The sequence below is a fragment of the Drosophila navojoa genome, chromosome X, assembly GCF_054131105.1.
Source record: "Drosophila navojoa isolate 15081-1374.11 chromosome X, UAZ_NAV_1.0, whole genome shotgun sequence".
Classification (NCBI taxonomy): Eukaryota; Metazoa; Arthropoda; class Insecta; order Diptera; family Drosophilidae; genus Drosophila; species Drosophila navojoa.
Genome location: NC_142895.1, coordinates 26003636 through 26024682, shown reverse-complemented (window position 1 = coordinate 26024682; position 21047 = coordinate 26003636). Strand labels below are relative to the sequence as shown.

Below are 21047 nucleotides of genomic sequence, written 5' to 3'. Positions count from 1 at the left end.
CCGGCCAATGGCAGGGCACTGGAACCGGAGCCGGCAACAACGCCGACACTAGCACTAGTGCCGGCAGCAGCACCAGCACTGGAACTGGCACTGGAAGCGGCACCGGAACCGGAACCAGCGGCCGCTTCAATTTTGCGCGCCAACAGCTGCTCCATGAGCGTGCGCGGACGCGAGGAGGAGGGAAATAGGGCCATGCTTCTGGCCGAGCTGTCACCCCTAAAATATGGCCACACTGTACGCCCGGGCAAGTTCTTTGCTTAAGTCTTTTGTTTTGCTCACTGTGCTTAGCACGTTAGCCCGAAATTCGCTTTAGCTACGACCAAAGTGCAACATACCTGCAATTAGAATGAAGGGGAGAGAGATAGAAAATGAGTAAAGAGTAAGATACAATTGTTATTTATAATAACTCTTTATTGATAATAAGCTTTACTCATAATAATATGAATTATTTTGAAATTTATTGATGTTTCGAGTAGATCTGATCTACTCTACCAACTATTATATGCCGGTACACATGTACATACACATACATATACACATATACACACACAACTACATACACAAACGCATATACATACACATACGTATTTATATATGTATGTATTATTCAGCAACATTTGTAAATATACCCTGAATTGAAAGCGGAATTTCGTGATGGAATAGTTTTGTGAGAATGTATGGGAGACCGCATAACCTATGTATATTTTTGATCACAAGCTGAGTCTATTTTGCCATGTCCATCTGTCCGACTTAGTGTTCTTCCGTCCATATGAACGCAGAGATCTCGTACACCACAAAAGAGAGAGATTAAGAGAGAGAGAGCGAGAAAGCTAGTTTTAATGTTAAATATAAACTCTGAGAAATCGGGAAATTCTATATTATGAGTATAAAACACTATAAACCTGGAATTCAAATACATACATGATTTAGATATGCTTTTAGGCAATACGACAGATATTGAAAATCTATTTTTTCTATGATTATAGTTTTAGAAAGCTTAAGTCTATGTCACCCTTAGGCGCCACTAGTCAAAAGTTATTTTTTAGTGTTTGACATAAATCTTGAATTTGGAATATTTATGTAGGCGAGAACCATAAACAAAAGTGAAGTTCTTCATATGGCTAACACCCGATTCGAAAGATGTAAAAGATAGAGCCATCTACTATATTCTACAATTTTCTTCTTGAAGTGCCAAATAAATTAGTTTTGGTCCTTCCTACAGATTGATTCAAAGATATTTGTACAAAATTCTTGCAGCTCGATGTTTATCTGCGCATATTTTTTTTAAGCTTTTAGAGCTACCATCTTGAAGATCTGCAAGTGTATTGTATCTTTGAAATATGAAGCATTTCGTTTACCCATAATCGACTTTGGTCTATATGTTTCTATACTATGTACTTCGCAGTTGGATCCACCCGATTTTCATTTGCTTCCTTTGATCTGAAGGTATTTAGTCGATCTATAGATCACTCGCTTGATTAACATTTTTGCTTTTGCTATTTTATCGGCGTCTGTCTCTAAGTGAAGTGCCACAATTTGTTGTCTGTCGCAGCTTATCGCCAAATGGTGGCTGGAGTGGGAGGTGGGTGGAGTTACGTCTGTTTATCTAGCTAAGGTGTGTGCCTCCCTCCCCCGCCCTCCCTCACTCCATCTCTCTGTGTGGATTGTGTGGCATTCGAGTAATCGCAGCTGATAAAAAGTTTCTTGTTAATTAACATGAAAGTGCATAGCAAAGTCTGGAGCTTGCGCTCTGTGGCACGTATCCAGTTGCAGTTGCAGTTGCAGTTGCAATTGCATTTGGCTGCGAAAACTCGTCCAGAGCCAAGTCGACGCGAAACTGGCTGCACTCCTGGCCAGACATTTGGCCAAGGCATCGATTGCAGTCGTCGCCGTCGTCATATCGCCGCATTTATGCGCACATAAAAGTCAAATAATAGATCCAATAGATACTTTGCCACAGCGCAACTCGTTGCAACCAGCCAAACAGCCAGTCAGTTGTTGTTGTTGTTGTTGTTGCTGTTGTTGTTAGTCGAATGATTTATAAGCAGCTGTTGTTTCGATACCCTGACCAGAGTTTTAGCTGATGTGGCCAAAGGCCTAACACAATTGGCTTGCTCATATGATATATAGCCACTGGTAGATCGCCTCAACTGTGGATCAGTTGCCATTGGCGACACAGAACGCATTCGTGGAGCAGAGTCTCGTGCTCAAAATTACTATTAGACATTTATTAAATAAATCAATTATTCGATCGATCGATCACTTTACTCAACAGCTGTCATATAGAACTAAGTGAGGATCACCTGATATAAGAGAAACTTATTTATATATAGAGTATAAGCTAATCCAAGTAAATGCCATCAGTAACGATCCTCGCTCGTTATGGATCATACTTTACTTCCCATTCAACTTTAAGCCTGACCAATGCCTGATCACTATGCATTCGTGATCAGTGATCAGGAAGAATAAGCTAATCGAGTTAGCTCGGTCGATAACGCGCTGACTTCTTCAATTTGTTAATTTTTGCAACTTTTTTCACTGTAGATCGAGATAACGCTCACTAAATCAATGCACGATCATTGTGAGTTTGTCTTTAACAGATTGCACCGCCTGCTTTCAATGGCCAAATAAATCGTTTTCAATCTAGTTAGCAGCTCGAATTATAAATCACTGATAAAGCGGTCCGATCGGTTGACTTTGCTGAAACTTGTTCGGGCTGTCGGGCTACCATGTGCTGCATCGTTTCCAGGCTTATAATTCCAGACATTTGAGTTAGCTACGATAATTTGAGGCAATCATTTTTCACATTTATCTGATGCTAGTTGCATATACAGAGCATATTGATCTTCAGCAGATCTAGCCAACAAATTATAATCATATTCAGTCATAAATCAGTTTTGCTTATCAATAAATATTTCGAATAGCGAATTTGATTAAGGCCTGCCTGCTAGACTCTGGCTAGATAATTAGTTTTTCAGGATAATTAATAGATCACCAAAATAACGGCTAATGATCGTGTAAAACTGCTATTGATCTTTATATTTATTGTAGTCATAGATCACGTAGAGACTATAGGAGAGCGATCATAAAGCTGATCGTCAAATTGCGCTTTCATTTTGTCTTTCTTTGGCTATAATTATAAAACAATATAGTAAAAAGTAGATTTGGCTAAAGATCAGTTCTAGAAAGATATTTAAAAGAATCAGGCGATCGAAATTTATAATTAATTGATTGATGTAACTGATCAAAGAGACTATAAAGCTACGTACATATGACAAGAGGTTATTTAATCCATAGATTATTCGTATTCTTATGATCAGAGTCTAATATATGCGATGATCAATTGATCAATTGAGTCTCCATAATGATAATTTTTTCAGTAGTGTCATGATCAGTTTAGAGAGATGGAATCGTGTTTCTGAAGAATTCTATGATCAAACTTTAAGATCATTCTGAAATAACTAACTGAGCGAGATATTAGAGAAAAGTTAAAGCTATATAGATCTCATCTTATTTTTGATCAGATTGACAGCTAACTTTTGAAAAGGAACTTTTATATGCAGATGTGAGACGGGCTTAGATCGCAATTTTCAAACATCGATCGCCTAGGAAAGGGTAACCAAAAGTCGGCTTTAGCCATAGCAAAAATCGTTGTATTTCTTATTGCTTTTCGTTCATAGTGTTTTTGCTTTGTATTGTCGTTGTTGTTGTTGTTGTTGTTGCTGTTGGCTGTTTGTTGTTGGTTAAGCCAACTGTCTTGTACTTTTATGGTCGACTCGTCTTATCAATAATTTATGTCAGATTATACCGTTATGTCACAATAAATTAAAGTTGGCAACTTATTTTCCCGGCTGCTGCGATTTTTCGTTTTACGTTTTCGTTTGTGAATTTTGTTGTTGTTGTTGTTGGTTTTTTTTTTTTTTCATTTTTATTATGGCCAAATCTGTCAGTTTAGTGGCGCATTTGGAAAATGGGGAAAATTGAACGGGCCGCACGGGCTAGCCCCAGCTAGTGGCAAGTGGCCACGCCTCGTTGCCATTTGCAACAGCATCTGCCTAGCTACTTGGCTACTTTGGCTGCTTGGCGTGCGGCGGCAAATTTCACTGTCACGCCTCGTTTTCAATTAACTTGTTGGCGGTCGCTGGTCAAGCCGATAAATCAAATATGCCGCCAGTTGCTGCAACTGCTGCAGGCTGCATGCTGCATGCTGCATGCTGCAGGCGGCAGGCGGCAGGCTACACAGCAGCATTTTTGATTTATGAAGATCGCTTCATTTGGCTGCTGTGGCTGCTGTTGCTGTTGCTGTGGCTGCTGCACGCAGCCATGTCAAAGTTTATCAGCCGCTCTGCGATGATTAATGTGGCTGGCAACAATGTGGCAAGCAGCCATAAATGCGCAACTGCAACTTCGACTGCCCGGGCCGCTGTTTATGGTAGTTGCCTAGCCGGCTAGTTGGCCAGTTTTGCAAGGGTCAATCCGTTTGCGTGCTGCAGATACCCAAGTAGCTGCCGTCGACTGCAAACCTGTATCTATCACTTAGCAAAGTATCTGTGTCCTCTTCTTCTGCGTCTTTTCAACAGCTTCAAGCTAAACCATCTCTCATCCTCGCTCTCTCTCTTTCTCTCTCTAGCTCCAAGCAAAGGAGACAGACATGTCTTATCAAGGAATCTGCAGGTTTGTCAAAGTATCTTTAGAATCATTGCTGATCTTTGAGATAAAGTCAAGACTTTACAATGTGTGTCGTCGAGCTTGTCAGAGTTTCTCTAGAGTTTCTGCTATTTAATCAGGGACAGTTTAATATTCCTTTTCAAAAGACCTTTACAATATCTGTTAGAGTATCTAAAAGTAATGCTGTTCTCTGATGATGTTAGTTTTATTTAGTAAACTAAACTACTAAGAATTGCCAGAATTATGATGCCTGATAATATCTAAGATGCACTCAAATCTTGACTTAGCAGCATCAAGCTCTTCATTTAGATGTTTGCTTATCTCTTAAATATTCACTGATTAAAGTTTCAATCAAGACCTGCTAAAGTATCTACAAATTGTTAAATGTATCTGCAGAAGAGATACTAAATATACTATAGCTCTTGCTTGAGTATATACAAATTGTTCAAAGCATCAATTGAATATTTTCTTATGTATGTCTTAGATATAGTCAAACCTTGCTTAAGCATCTACAAGTTGCTCGAAGTACCTTGCTTAAGTAGCTACAAGTTGCTTAAATTTTGTATAGTATTTCTTGATCTCTAAGTCACGAATCTTAAATCTTTTAAATTTTCTGTGGAACATCAATATACTATGGTATATGCTAGCTGATAAAGCAATCTTTAGTTTATTCCCAGCTTTATAAGATATTATGAATTGATTTGAAGTATATTCAGAATCATTTCAGTCTTGAAAGATGGAGTCGAAGTAGAGTATTTAAACAGATCAACAGATCAAAGTATATTTTGCTTAAACACGCATCAAAGTACCTTATTGTACAATATACGTATAGTATTTATGGTAGAGTATAAGACCATATACATACCTATTGTACCTATAATAGCATAGTACTATTGTAACTTGTGGACCTAGACCTCTTATATGATATTTTCATATCAAGCATATCCATCAATTGCTGAAGAATCCCTTAGAACAAGTTCTCTACTCTACACGAGCTTCTGCAATATTCAGAATACAATTATCTGAAAGTTATAGAAAAGTATCTACCATTCCGATTGCAGCAAGTCACTTTGAAACAGAGCTGCATATCAGTTATGAGGCAGTTCACAAACCTTTAAACTACGTGTAACCTCAGTAATCTGTATGTAATATCTATCCAAATATTTACATATGCGGGCTTGTAGATCAAAGGGGGCAACTGTTAAGCAAATGCTAGCTAAGCTGGGTAAAGTATCTTCAACTTGAAGTCAGGCATGATATGTGCCCGTTAGGGTTATCTCTAATGCTTTAAGGGGCTCTAAGAATACGGAAGAACTTCTTGATTACAATTACATAAAAGTATCTTTCACAGCAGCGAGCAGCGAGCCACTCAACTAGATTCAACCTCTGTCCAAATTGGTATGCAATGTGTCTACAGCCCAGACGAAAGTGTCTAGACGAGCTGAAAGCAGCATTCAACATTTAATGGACAATTAGTGTTAAGAGTCAGCTTGTAGCAATATTAAAATGCATAGCAGCCAGCAAAGCATCTTTGCGGGTAATGCAAATGCCATAAAATTAGCCATAAGCAGTTAGCCACAGTTGTCACCGAGTCTCGGCAGCGAGCTGAGTGTAATGCATCTGCCAGGTGAGTGTCGATTGCAAATTACAATTAATGGAAAAAATATACAAATAAAGAATCGAATGAAATTTTTAATTAACCAGAAAGCTGGCAACAATATCAACAACATCAATTTGATCAGGCAAAACAAAATAAAACACAAGCAGAGATAGCTTCGATATAAGAATAGGTGCAAATGTATGTATGTGTGTGTGTGTGTGTATATGTATGTAAGCCATTTTGTACTCACTTGAGTGTGCGAGCGCTGCTTAAGAGCAGCCACAAATACATTTACAGTTACAGTTACCGTTAAGCCGTCACCAGCTGCAGCGATGACCACAATTATGCTGGCAAATCAACAGCAAATAAGAACAAACACAAAAAAAAGAATTGGGGTAAAAAAAAAACACAGCCAACAAATTGTAAATAAACAATAAATAATAGTTTTTCTTCTTGGCGTCACCAAACGAAATGCGCTGCAGCCGCGGCTCGCGAGCAGCTGTGTGCGAGAAAGGGAGGAGCGTAAGCGAGCGAGTGACTGAGAGAGCGGGAGAGCCAGAGAGCGAGCGAGCAACAAGTTCGCGCACGACACACGAACACACACAACTTGCCGATCGCTTGTTGACTTTGCAACGGCGCACGAGCAACTGAACCCAGCGCTCGGCCATCAGCCGCAAGCAAAGCTCCAGACTGTGCAGCGACGGCCTCGGCTGCAGCCCGAGGAGCTGCCGAGCCCGAGAGCCGAGGCCGAACGCCCAGCTGTGTACCACAGATCCCCCCAGCCAGCCGCCACATTGCAGCCAAACACACATTGAAAGGGTATAATGGTTCACTCCAAATGTACGTAATGCCTAAATGGGGCGTGGCAGATCCCCTAAAGAAGAAAAGTTGAAAGGGTAAACAGAACTCCGGCCAACAATAGAATATCTAAATACAAATCCACAAACATGCTGAAGAGCACAAGAAGCTTGGGTTTCTGAGTGAATATGTGAATCATTATTCATGAATGGACGAGTATTTATGTTCATATATATTAAAAAGAAAAAAAATAATGCCCATTTAGATGCATCTGCATTAGAATAGCAAAATATGGAGAAATATTAAGTATACGCATAAAATCATATTAGAAGGAATTTGAAATGTTTTTCGTCCACACACTTTGTGAATCGTTCCAGGTCTATCTTTGTCTATCGTTCCAGGTGCCCATCGGCCAAATCAATTATCAGCCATGAATTTCAAGCTCAAAAGACCATAGGAAAAATTATATTAAATTTTATTTACTATAATGGTATTAGCATTACTTATATGCATTTAAGAATTTGTGACCAAATGACAACAACAATGAAATTGAAACCCCATTTAGCCATGTACCTTTGACGAAAGCAAAGAAGATTTAAGGTACATCAAGTTCTATCCATAAAAAATTTTAATTAAAATTTGACATCGATTGTAGGTACTTTAGCGTCAAACTACTCTTTGAGTACCTTAAACTTACCCTAGCTTACAGAGTAAAAGTGCTAAACTATCAATAAACGGAAATTTGAATATATATTATATCAGTGAACCATTGTATGTCTATGTAAAGGATAGTTTTGGGTGCAGTAGGTCGTTAAGCAGATTGTGAATATAATATGCCAAAACGTCAACTGGGGAAAGTCAATAATGTAGTGCATGTATTTTGCAGTAGATTATTGGCTACCGATAGTAATATTTTGGGTACATTTGTATAAGTTGAGAGATATACATACATACATACATACATAAAAGTGCAAAACTTCTAATTAGATAATACATTAGAGCCACGCAGATGGGCGACCCAATAACGCTTCAGGCACTGGGTACCAGACACATCCAGCCCGAGCGGCAGCTAGATTATTACGACGCTCAAGGGATGGTCCGTTTATCCGAAAGACGTTATAACCATAAAAGTTTGCTCATTTAAGTTTTTCACGAGACCATACAGACGCTATAAGCGGAGTTGCTATTACCGGGTTTCGCAGTTTGCCATTGCCTAAGAATATTACCAATTGAGGTACATTAGCGCTATTTACTCTTTGTATACAGGTATGCTAGAATACAAGAGGCAAAAGATCAATCAGGTCAAATTTCAAGTAAACTCTAAAATGTCAATTAGCGACAACATTTACTCCTTTTTTCTTGCAGTGTACCATTGGCTAAATAAAGTACCAGTTTAGGTACATTCGCATTGCATGTGATAAACGTGCCAGCTGCGCCGTCCTATCTATGAGTGCTTGTGTGTGCGTGTGTGTCTATCTGTCGCCAGCTGCAGAGCTGTTGCCAGTCTGTTGTCTCATCCTAATCCTAGGCACTGATCGCAGCATAAATCAACAGCAACAGCAACAACAACGTCGACGACGACGACGACGACGACAACGTCAACGACAACGACAACATGATGGAATAATGGCGCTGATTGAAACATGAAAAGGATAGCGACAACTGTCAGGGCTGCCAGAGGGAGTAGGGGTGCTAGGATCATGGCCCGATCCTCAACAAGGCCGCTAATTGCGGCAGCAAATTGGCCCCAAACTGCATTTGATTTGCATAATATGCGAACGCAACGATCGCCGATCAACGATCAATGGAATGACTCGGACGTTCGTTCGTTCGTTCATTTGTTTGTTTGTTCGCTTGTTCGTTTGCCATATGCAAATTGGCCTGGGGGGCTCTCCTAATCGGAGCGGCCGATCGGGCTGGCAACTTTATGACAGGCTCTCTGGCGGCTGTCACAATATTTGTATGGTATTAATTGACCACTTGACGCCTCGAACAGTGCCCAAATGGCCAATAGCAGAGACGGCGACACAGATACAGACACAGACACAGACACAGGGAGAGACTTCGTTTTAAGTGTTTTATGAAGTCAGGCAGATGGGCGACCCGATAACGCCCCAGGCACTGGGTACCGGACACACCCAGCCCGAGCGGCAGCTAGACAGAGAGGGCGAAGGAGAGAGGCACTGCGTCGGCACACACATAGCTCATAGCTGTCATAGATATCGACTGTCCACATGCAACACACGATACACAGCGCAGATACATACGGAATGAGACAGCGGATCGAGCCGTAGCAATCGAATTGACGGAATTTGCAATATTAACTCTACCCAATTGATCGCAGCACTAATCGATTCTACGCCTAATTATTGCCAATTATACAATTTGTATATTGCGCTTGCCATCGATATCACATTTCGGTCGCGAATGCTCTCAGATCTCTTATCTTATCGAACATTTTGGGCTATTTTCAAACTTGTTTCGTTCGACATGATTTATACAAAACAAGTTTTTTCAATATCAATTCTCATCAAATCATTTGACTAGACATTTTTTCATTTCCTTTCATTCCTACAAGCACATACTTCTCTGATATTAGAAGATTGGAAGACACTAACAAAAGTAACTAGTAATAATAGTAATTGCCTTAAGGACAACGGGACAATGACAATGACAATGACAATGACAATGACAATGACAATGACAATGACAATGACAATGACAATGACAATGACAATGACAATGACAATGACAATGACAATGACAATGACAATGACAATGACAATGACAATGACAATGACAATGACAATGACAATGACAATGACAATGACAATGACAATGACAATGACAATGACAATGACAATGACAATGACAATGACAATGACAATGACAATGACAATGACAATGACAATGACAATGACAATGACAATGACAATGACAATGACAATGACAATGACAATGACAATGACAATGACAATGACAATGACAATGACAATGACAATGACAATGACAATGACAATGACAATGACAATGACAATGACAATGACAATGACAATGACAATGACAATGACAACGACAATGACAATGACAATGACAATGACAATGACAATGACAATGACAATGACAATGACAATGACAATGACAATGACAATGACAATGACAATGACAATGACAATGACAATGACAATGACAATGACAATGACAATGACAATGACAATGACAATGAACGAGTAAATTGAATTTGAATGAATGCCTTAAGGAACATATTGCTCTACCAGCTCCACTTCAAATATATGTATGTAGTTACTGCTGGCCAGTCCTCACTGTACTGGCGGCCGACTGGCGGACAGACTTTCAGAGTGGGAACACGTTACATTTCCTGTGCTGCATTTACTCTCTCAGTGCTTGTCCGTCTGTCTGACTGTCGCTGTCGACTGTCCCAAGGTGCGTTTGTGACATGCCACAAAATGTTGTCGCTATAATTTCCCCTTTTACACTGCAAAAAGTTTGTATAGTCCACTAACAGCAGTTCTTGAGCGCTTAACTGATTTTATTTCAGCTGTAATCATCTCATAGAGCCTTTATTCATTAGCATTTTATTGCAGCTGCCTCTGTAACTGATACTGCAACTGTTGCAACACCGGTGCCTTCTTCGTGCAGTGCAGTAAGTTGCAATACAGATCTTATCTGCTGCAAAGCTTTGGCCGTCATTCGATCTCAGGGGCTACTGCTTAACTAGGATACCGCTTCATATTCCAAATGGGTATATGTAACATACAAGAGAGTCTTTCCTTCTGTAAGTAATTTAACTGAAGTTTGAATTATAAGATTTTACATCACGATAAACTCTTCCTCTATAAATCCAAACAATTATCACTTGAAGCCAAAATATATTCTCTTGAAGGCTTCCCACTTTGAAGTACCTATATATAGTGCCCTATATATTCTCATTTCTAGATTCCCCGTCACTACTTTCAATAATACATCCTTTACACACAACCAATATTTCAAAAAGGAAATCTCTACTACAAAAATAATTCCAATCAGTCAGTTAACTATACATACCTGATCATTTTCCATTTTGAATGCCCACACCGAAATTCGGACAACCATTCTCAACGGCACTAACTTTACTTATGAATGAATTTATATATAAATCCGTACTCTTATAACTTATAAAGGCCCAGCAGCAGTGATTTGACTTCCAAAATCCCTTATCAATTTCCATTACAAAATGCTCAACGGCCGTATATTTCCATTAAATATAATATTACTAATGTTTCCATTCTACTTCCAAATAAATTTCAAGCAGTAATTTGTAGTCATAGGTCCACTTCTAAGTATTCATCTATTCTTTCGTAGAAGCAGTAATTTCATTTCTTATTAAATTTCGAGCAACTATGTTTTGTTTACTTCTTTCTACATTTCTGACGAATTCCCATTTTGAAACTCTTCCCATTAAGTAATGCCAATAACAGATTTTGTTATTATAAATTCCCCTTTCCAAAATAATCGAAATAAAGGCACGATAGCTCGTCTTGCAGTGTAGTTGTAGTATGTGTTGCATGCCACATCGTTGGCATCGCCGTCGTCGTGTTTGGGTGTCGCTCGACAGGCGACATAACCTTTAAGGCAATCGGAGCAGCAGTTGCTGCAACTGCGGAAGAGAAGTGGCAAATGCACAGCTTGCAACTAGGAATGACAAATATGCTGGCGGGCAATCGGCACGCAACTCCCGACGGGGACAAATCGACGTTGCCAGCAAACAACTGCAGCACACTGCAACAACAACAACAACAACAACAACTCGACTAAGCACTTGCATCGCATCACAACTCACAACTCTGATTTGATTTACTGCAAATTGGAAACAAGAATCTAATCCAAAAGGAAATGGGCAACGAGTGCCTGAATACTCTTACCAAAGATAGGGCAAAAGAACTCTAGTGAATGCTAGAATACTACCCTATTAATGAATCTAGGTATATCTTACATATCCCAATCAAAAGTTATTATGGAAACCTTATATAATAATACAGTCGAGTCCCGATAGCAAACAATCGAGAATTATCGAGAACGACTTTATTCAAGGGCATACAATTTTTTCGACTTATCGCGATTTTCGGATTAGCGGTGTATAAATTATCGGGACTCAACTGTATATATAGAGTATAATATTCACAAAGAAATCAATAAACAATGGGTTCAGGTTATAAAAACTATTTATATATTTATTTATATATTTTTATCCAGCTGTATTGTATGAAATATGTTGAAAGTGGGAAAAAAAAAACCAAAGCGTTGCTTGTTTTGAGATGTAAGAACGAAAGCTGGAGTACTTTACCCAAAAGAGTTTACATAAATCTATTCATAATAAAACTTGAATATCCCACAAAATTCCCACATAAAGTTTGTGGGAATCCCCTAGCTATAAAAACTTTAAGAACAAAAGATTCGATGTGTAGAATAAAATCCTATTCTATATACATAGATTCTGTACCATAGATAATACAAAATGGATGAGGTATTCAAGCAATCTAAGAAACAGTCTCACATATATGTATGTATGGTTAAATATAGCTGATAATATTAAGAGTATAGAGCACAAGATCATCTGCGATTAGCAAAGACATAAACCAAAAGCCGCTGCACGAATCATCTGAATCAGCTGAGGACAGAATGCAACACATAGTTAGTATAGCCTTAGTTAGGGTATGGGGCCAATGACGCAAATGGCGTATAGCGAATACCCAAGACTTTTTTTATATACTTTTGTTGTTGTTTTAGTTGTTGTTGCTGTTTGCCTTATGTTGCTCTTGACTTGCGGTTTTCGCTGTTATTTATTTACTTTGCCATTGTTGTTATTGTTGCTGTTGCTGTTGTTGTTGTTGTCGCTACTTTTGCTATTTGGTGGCTTACAGCGACGCCCGCTCGATCATGTAATTACTTTGACGATCATACACGGTGGCCGCTTGATGGGCCGCTGACGTCAACGGAAGTCGACGTCGCCGTCGCCGTCGCCGTCGCCGTCGCTGTCGAGGCCGCCTCAGAGGCTGTGACCGAAGAGCAACCGCACGAGAGAGAGAGAGAGAGAGCAAGAGAGAAAGAATGCGAAATTGCGTGACCATGCAGCTCTCCTTCTCCCTTTACCCCCTCTGCTGCTCCTCTCCCATTTCAATCGATTTCTCACACCATTAGCGGGCGTCATAATTCAAGCGGCCAGCCAGCCCCCCAAAAACAATCGCAGAGTCGCCCCGCTAGCAGCGCTGCCAGCGTCACTGCTCGCTGCTCGCAGCTCGCAGCTCGTTTGCGATTAGATATGAGCGGCTGTCAGAGCTATGGCCTGTTCAGCTGACGGATGGCCGCGACTAAATGCCATATATAAAAAAAACCACAACAGCAACAACAACAATGACTACAGCAACAGTATAAACCCAAAACTCTATCCAATAATGATAATGCCGGAGTGTTAGCCGAGCTATGGATATCATTTCGCATAGCAAAAGTTTCATTTCACAGCTGATGAAATGATTCCAGATATATAGACTATATACATATATATGATTGTCTAGGATATATCAAGTCTGAATGACCTAGTTAGCCCTAGCTATTAGCCCACAGCACACATACATATATCTCCATTTGTCAATAAGTTCTAGAGTTGAGATCAGGTAAAAAAAAAAGGAAAGGTAGTAAAGCTAGATACTAAGTCGGAGCTGTATGTAAATGAAATATATCTGAGAATGTCCATAAGAGTATAACAGTGTGTGGGGGGAGTGGCCTATAAGACCAGATATAACTTATAGAGTGCCCGTAAATTGAATAGGGTTGACAAATTTCAAAATTAGATGCCAGATTTATTTACGTAACTTTCCTTTAAATGATTCTTTATGATATGAAATAATATCATAGTAGACCGGAACTGTATATACATATGAGATATCTATCATTAATATATATGTTTGTATATACAATATCAGGTTCAATAAACTATCGTTGCAAATTCTTGACAAAAAGCGCATGCCTTTATAACCTCTTATCGATTCCCCTTCAGACCCGAATACCCACTTCTGCATATCTATAGAGGGTTAACCATAGAGCTGGTCCCTCAAATCTTATATTGGCCGACTACAACATATGCAGGGTATGCCGAGCACTCACTTGTCAATAATTGTCGATCATGAGCTAGAAGATCCATTCGATAATATTATACTCTATTTATATATAGACTTTCTCATATGCGGGCCTCTGCTGTGGGGTCTCTCGTGTGTAGAGAATTGCCAAGTCGTTGCTGTGGGAGCAATTGTTTATCTTTGTAATTTGTTGTTATTTTTATGGCCTCGGGCACAAGATTTGCCATTATTAATGATCGCGAAGCCAAACAAAATGGTGCCCAGTGACGTCACAAGCGAACGCGCACGCTTACGCTGCCTTGACACCTACACAGGCAAGCAGAAAGAGACAGAGAAAGAGAGAGAGAGAGGGAGAGGGAGAGAGAGGAGAGCGAGAGCGAGCGAGGGAGAGAGGGCCTGGGGGTAATCTTTATCTAAAGTAATCAGCGTAGCCCACGCCGCAATGTGCCAAGCCAAAAGTCAGACGAGTCGAGAGGCAGACGGACAACGGAACAGACGGAGGGACGGACAGACGGAGAGATAGCTAAACAGCACCGACTTGGAATGCTAAATTATGGCTAGCTAAACAAATGTTGACCCTAACTGTCGCTCGAACTCTCAACTCTCTGTCGGTATCTCTCGGAATTTTTCTCCGTCACTTCATCTCCCTCTTTCTCTACTCAGCTGAGTAAATGTTGTCAACATCTAGCCATCTAGTGCCCCCTCTCCCTAAATAAACTTTTTCACTTATCTAACGGTGCAGCTTTTATCTTGCTTATTTAGAACACGCTTACACTTCTGACCACCTCTTACGCTCGCAAGCTGCAAAAATAAAATACTTCTATTAGGAGTCTGTCAACCTCTCTCCCCCTTTACTTCTCAGAGAGAGAGAGAGAGTGATAGAGAGTTTGTGATAGAGAGTGAGTGATACAGAGGATACTCTATTGTGTCAATAGAGTAATGAAACAACAGAAAGGGAAGGAAGAGAGATTGACGGAATCATATCTCACCATCCTCTGATTCTCTCTTCACTCTCTCTCTATCTCTCTCACTCTTCCTCTCTCCCACTCTCCCTCTCTCTCTCTCTCTCTCTCTGAATTTCTATCATATCTGCCTCTCACTCTATTTATCTCTATCGCTATCCGTGCTACTTTCTTTCCTTCTCTTTATTTTCTATTTTCCTTAGCTCAAATTAAACACTCTTTCACTTTCTAATGCATCTCTTTTTGTCTTTCTCTTCTGCTCTCTCTCTCCCTGACTCCTCTCTGTCTCTCTCCCTCTCTCTCTCTTTCTCTCTCTCTCTCTCTCGATCTGCTTCTCTATTTTCGTTAATCTCCATTTATTCTTATTTATTAATTTCTCTCTGTGAATTTCTAATTTTTTCATCTATTTATGTTTTAATCTGCCGGTATCGCTCTTCCTCCAATTCTTTTCTGTGTTTTTTCTCTACTGTACACTCTCTCTCTCTCTCTCGCTCTCTCCTTCTTTATTTCATCACTAGACCTCAATCTCATTCTCATTCTCAGAGTTAAAGTAAGTTAAAGTTAAAGAAATGGCATCCCTCTCTCTCTCTGTCTCCTTCTTTCTGTCTCCCTCTCTCTCTCTGTCTCCTTCTCTCTGTCTCCCCCTCTCTCTCTCTCTCTCTCTCTCTCCGACTCCCTCCCTCTCTCTCTCTCTCTATCTCTATCTCTATCTCTATCTCTATCTCTATCTCTATCTCTATCTCTATCTCTATCTCTATCTATATCTCTCTCTCTCTGCCTCTCTCTACACTCTACCTCCATCTCCATAGATCCACCTTCACCTAGCGTCGACTTGTTCTACCAGGAAATGGGTGTTCCAATGAATACCAGAAACTGATATCATAAGTCAACAAATGGACATGAAAATATCTTATCTCTGACGATCTTTCATGTGTATCAAGAATATACACAAAGATGATAGATATACTGTTATTTATATATTTTTATTTACCGTAAAACATTTCCATTTCGCTTTCGCGGAATCTTTTTCTCCAGCTACCACTATCTCCCTCGTGCACCCACTCCCTTTCCCTGTCTCTCTCTATCTGCCTATTTCCCGAAATGAAAGCTGTAAAAATTTCCCTCATATTAATGTAAAGTCCCCAATCTGTGACATTGAATCTGACATGTGAAGCAACTGCGTTTCATAAAAACAAACCATGACGTATGTCAGATATACTAGAGATATACTAATAATATATCTTATTACATATGTACATATGTGGCTTACGAATGGATCGTGTCGAAAACAAAAGCATACTTGATAAGCCCAGACGCAGTAAGGGAAACAGAGCACAAAGCTCGGTTATGTTAGATCTGGGTACATTCATAAAATTCATTAAACTCATAGAAAGATATGGAAATTTGACATAGTATAGCCCAGCCAGACCGCGCTTAAGTATTATAATTAATTACAATTTCCTTAGGCTAGTGTCTGGGGCTAGATAAGCTTCATGTACGCATATGGAATAGAAAGAGAAAAACACTTGAATGCCGTTAAAGTCTGGAAATGAATACAAGTGAGCTCTGAGTTTTTTCGCAATAAGTTTTCAAATTAAACCAGATTATATACATTATAATGGAGCCTCGGCCTTCCAACTTCCAGTACTGATTTAGTCTACGAGAATTCTTGGGCTCAGTTTCAGAAAATTGCAGAACAATTGAAGTACAAACATGGTCATACAAATATTGATGCACATAATATATATTCTTATATATATATACATACATATATGTATATACATATATATATATAAGTATATCTCATTGTGTGGTCATGAAATTAGGTTGAATTCCTATTGCGCGTTCGTGAGTATTTTCAAAATTCCGAAAATGTTCTTTATGCACGTAGTCAAAAATCAATTGCTTTCAAGCCCATTTCAAAGATATTACCAAAATGGGCTTAGCTCAAATATGAAACTAGAATCCGCTGTCCGAATGCTATAGGTGAGCGAAACAAGAAAAGAAAAGCTCACGGGAACTCCATGGATCCATATACTTGTGCTATATTCAATTACAATATCGTTATAGAAATTGTTTTCCTATTCTCCATATTCATATACCTAGTTTACCATATAATACCCTTACAAATAGCTTCACACTTCTCCGACTGTCTGAAGAGTGAAGAAACAACAAAAGCCAATATAGATAAAGATGTAGATAGAGTTATGGCAAAGCCCAGATAAGCCAGATAATAACATGTATATATGTATATGTGCATATATACAAACACAGCTTTGCAATACATGCGTTTTAGATATATGTATATCTATATAAATATATATATATATTGTTTATATTATGATTTTTATTACGTATAGCTGTTCATATATGTATAGGCATGTATAATCCAAGTTTTCTTTATTTTCTTTACACAATACTATATAGTTCTTGCTGTTCTGGTCGGTCGGTCGGTCTATCTGTCGGGATCTCTTGATATATAGAAACGTATATACACAGGAGAAATAATACACATATAGGCGCATTGTATATATCTATAATACTAAAATATACAGAGTTAATCACTAAGATAAGCGTCCGTCGTTTGGGTGTGTATGTCCGTCTGTGTCTGTGTGTGTGTGTGCTCTGTGTGTGTTGTGATAGCACAGTTATGTATGTACATATGTATATGAAGTCGCTGCCACAACTTTTATTAGCGCACCCAATTTCAACATCATCATTTGTCGGCGTCGACTCATAAGATACAAAAAAAAAAATAAAGTTTCTATATACATATATGTATATACACATTATATACTAAAAACCCGCCCGTAGTTCGTTCCACAGCAATGGAATCTTGCCTGGCGATAAGATAAGCGGCAAATTAATTACCTGTACTCACTTGCGCCCGCCCGCCCCGCCCACTTCTCTAACTCTAATATCTCGAACTCTCTCTACATCATAAAAAAAAAATTATTTATATATATATGTATGTATATATATGCCTACAATAGATATACTAAATTTAAACAACAAAAATAATACACAGCACACACACACACAAACAAACAAACACACACACACACACATACCATCTGCCCACTGTCCCCTACACAGCCCGCCCCTTGCTCAGCCCCCCATCCTACATTGTGTGTCTTTTAATCTTAATTGAGATTTCCTATAATTGTGACGCTGCCGTCGCTGCCATCGTTGCCGTCGTTGCTGCAGCGCTGCCTGCTGCTGCCTACCTTCTTAGTGCCATCGCCGAGCTGCGTGGCAGCCAAAAGCTCGCTCAGCTGACGCTCTCGCTCTTGCTCCTGCTGCTCCTCCTGCTGCTGCTGCTGCTTCTGCTGCTGCTGCTGCTGCTCGATGTCTATGTCCTCGTCGTCGCCGCCGCTCAGCTCGCCGCTGCTGCTGTGGCTCGACTTGCGGGCGAGTGCGACGCGAATGCCGTTCACAATGCACTCGCCGCCGTCCAGCGCCGAAATGGTGGAGCCGCAATAGTAGAGGTTGCTGCAGCTGCTCGCCGCACTCACATCCGACTGACTTTCATCCTTGGCGCCGCCGATGCTGCCGGCGGCAGCGGCACTCGCTTCCAGCGAGCAGCGACGCTGGCAGCGTGAGCGCTGCAGGCGAAAATACTCCATCTCCTCCATGCTGATGCCGCATGCGGTTATATCATCCGAATAGTCCGAGACGACCACCGAAGGCGTTCGCACGTAACGCACGCCCGGCATCCCGCCCAGCTCGCTGACGCAGCTTTGCGTGGACTCACGCCGTGAGCCGGGCGGCGCTGCCAGCGCCGCTACGACGCGCTCCTCCAGTAATACTTTTGTAGGCACGCCCCCACCGACGCCCGCGCCCATGCCGATGGCGGCGGTGGCGCTGGTCGGTGAGGTCAGCGGCGAGTCTGGCAGAGCTGTCGGCTCAGCCAGTGGCAGCAGAGCCGGTCGCAACGGCAAATCGGTAACTGTTAATGTCATGCGTCGCTGCGGCGACGGCAGCGTCTCCATATTGACGTCGTCCACTTCCAGGCCCAGCGCCGAGTCGCTGCTCGCGCAGCGCGTCACTTTCGGCTTACGCCGGGCAACGGCGTCGCACTCATTGTCACTGCTGCATGGACTGATGCCGCCCGCATTGCAGCCCTCGTCCGAGTTGGCAGCGCTGCTCGCAATCACAGCTGGCTTCAGCTGTCCCGGCGCCTCCGCTGCTGCTGGCTGCTGCACAATCATTGCCTGAAACTTTTCAATAAGCTGCTGTATGGGCGTCCTGGAACGAAAAGCTTCCGCTTCGATCTCTCTAACTGGAAGTCGCCGTTGTGGCTGTGGCTGCTGTTGTTGCGCTGTAAAAGCGTTAAGATCCTGGAAAAAAGCTGCGCGCAGTTGCGCCTTGTGCTCAGCGAGACAAAGCTGTCGTTCACATGGAATGTCTGTCTCTGTTATTGTTGTGCTCTCTTTCGGGAAAGCTTCCTCTTCTTCGTCTGTTGCTGTTGGTGCTGGTGCTTTTGCTTGGACTTGCGATTGTGCTTTCGGTGCTGCGACTGTTGTCTGTTCGAGGCGTGCGCAACGCTTCGCTGCTCTCAGATAACTAAAAGTCGTTGGCGCTGCCGTCGCGCATTTATTTTGAGCGTTAACCGTTGTCAGCGCCGTCAACGCTGATGTCGTTGCCGTTGCCGTTGCCGTTGCCGTTGTCGTTGCTCTTGTCGCTGATGCCGGCGTCGCAGTCATTATCTTGAGCATTGAATCGGTTTCGGGTTTGGTTTCGGTTTTAGTTTTGGTTTCGGTTACGATTTCAGTTTCGGACGCGGCGGCGGCGTCGGCGGCATTTTGTTGACCATCGCGGCGCGCACTCATCGCTGTCGACGTCAGCGTTAACGTCGCGTCGGCGTCGCGTGCGTTATAAACTCGAGCTTTCGATTTGAACGCGTCCGCGCAACTCAAATTCAAATGACACCTGCCGCTGCCGTCGCTTAACTGTCGCTCTGACTATAAACACGGTCTTCAACAGCGACGCCAACGGCGACAGCGACAGCAACAGCGACGGCAACTGCGACAGCGACAGCGTGACGCTGGTAATGATATTGCTGCGACTGCAGCTGCTGATGCTGTTGTTGCTGTTGTTGCTGCTGTTGCTGCTGCTGCTGCTGCTGTTGCTGCTCTTGATGTAGAAGGTGTTGCCACTGGCGCTGATGGTGTTTATCCCGTTCTATTGAATATTCGTACTTGCTCATTGCCCGCTTACACGACCGCCACCGCTGCGGCTATCAGTGACGCTGACTGCTTTGATGCGGCCGCTGCGGCTATCGCTGCTGCTGCTACGGCTACTGCTGCTGCTGCTGCTGCTGCTGCTGCTACTGTTATTGCTGGCTGCAATTGTAAGCAGAATTGGAATTGAAATTGGAATTGGAATTGGAATTGTGTGTGATCTTGAAACGTTGACGCAATGTGCAATGATCCCGCACACATACAAACACACACAAACAAACAAATACACGCACACACTTATTGCTGCTTATTTATTTATTTATACTCGTATTTCGTTTTTGTTGCTGCGCTCCAATTGCTTTGCTAGTTTTCTTAACTTGAGCGCGTAATTGCATTTAAGCACAAAAAAGCACACACACACATACACAACACACACACACAGAGTGAGAGAGAGAGGGAGACACAGACAAGGAGACGCATACATACACAGCGACTGACAGACTGACAGACGTCGCGTTCTCATATGCTGACGCACAGTGGATCACGCTCTTGGTTCGCAGCTCATATAATTTTACATCATTCTCGCGCAGCATTAATTAACGAAATTCGCCAATTGACGTATGAAATGTGACTCAAACATCATTCTATAACAGAAACAATGAGTTTTAGTAGCGAAAAATAGAAAACTTCAGCTGACGCAAAT

The 21047-nt window shown here is 41.3% G+C and overlaps 1 protein-coding gene across 3 annotated transcripts; it reads right to left on the bottom strand.

Annotated features, from left to right (window-relative positions):
* Positions 1-120: 120 nt before the first annotated feature.
* LOC115561835 (uncharacterized) lies at positions 121-19993 on the bottom strand. Of its 3 annotated transcripts, none has more exons than XM_089263362.1 (2): positions 18389-19993; positions 121-216 (listed from the first exon to the last, which is right to left on the bottom strand). In XM_089263362.1, the coding sequence occupies exons 1-2, from the start codon at positions 19991-19993 to the stop codon at positions 211-213; spliced, it is 1611 nt and encodes a 536-aa protein (XP_089119488.1). In that variant the 3' UTR covers positions 121-210. The 3 variants fall into 3 exon arrangements, with proteins under 3 accessions (XP_089119488.1, XP_089119487.1, XP_030245221.1); XM_089263361.1 differs by lacking the exon at positions 121-216 and adding an exon at positions 222-335; XM_030389361.2 differs by lacking the exon at positions 121-216 and having other exon boundaries at positions 17491-19993.
* Positions 19994-21047: the final 1054 nt, after the last annotated feature.

Bases quoted from the DNA above. Each gene is read 5' to 3' on its own strand.
- LOC115561835 (XM_030389361.2), bottom strand. From the start codon at position 19,993: ATGAGTGCGCGCCGCGATGGTCAACAAAATGCCGCCGACGCCGCCGCC.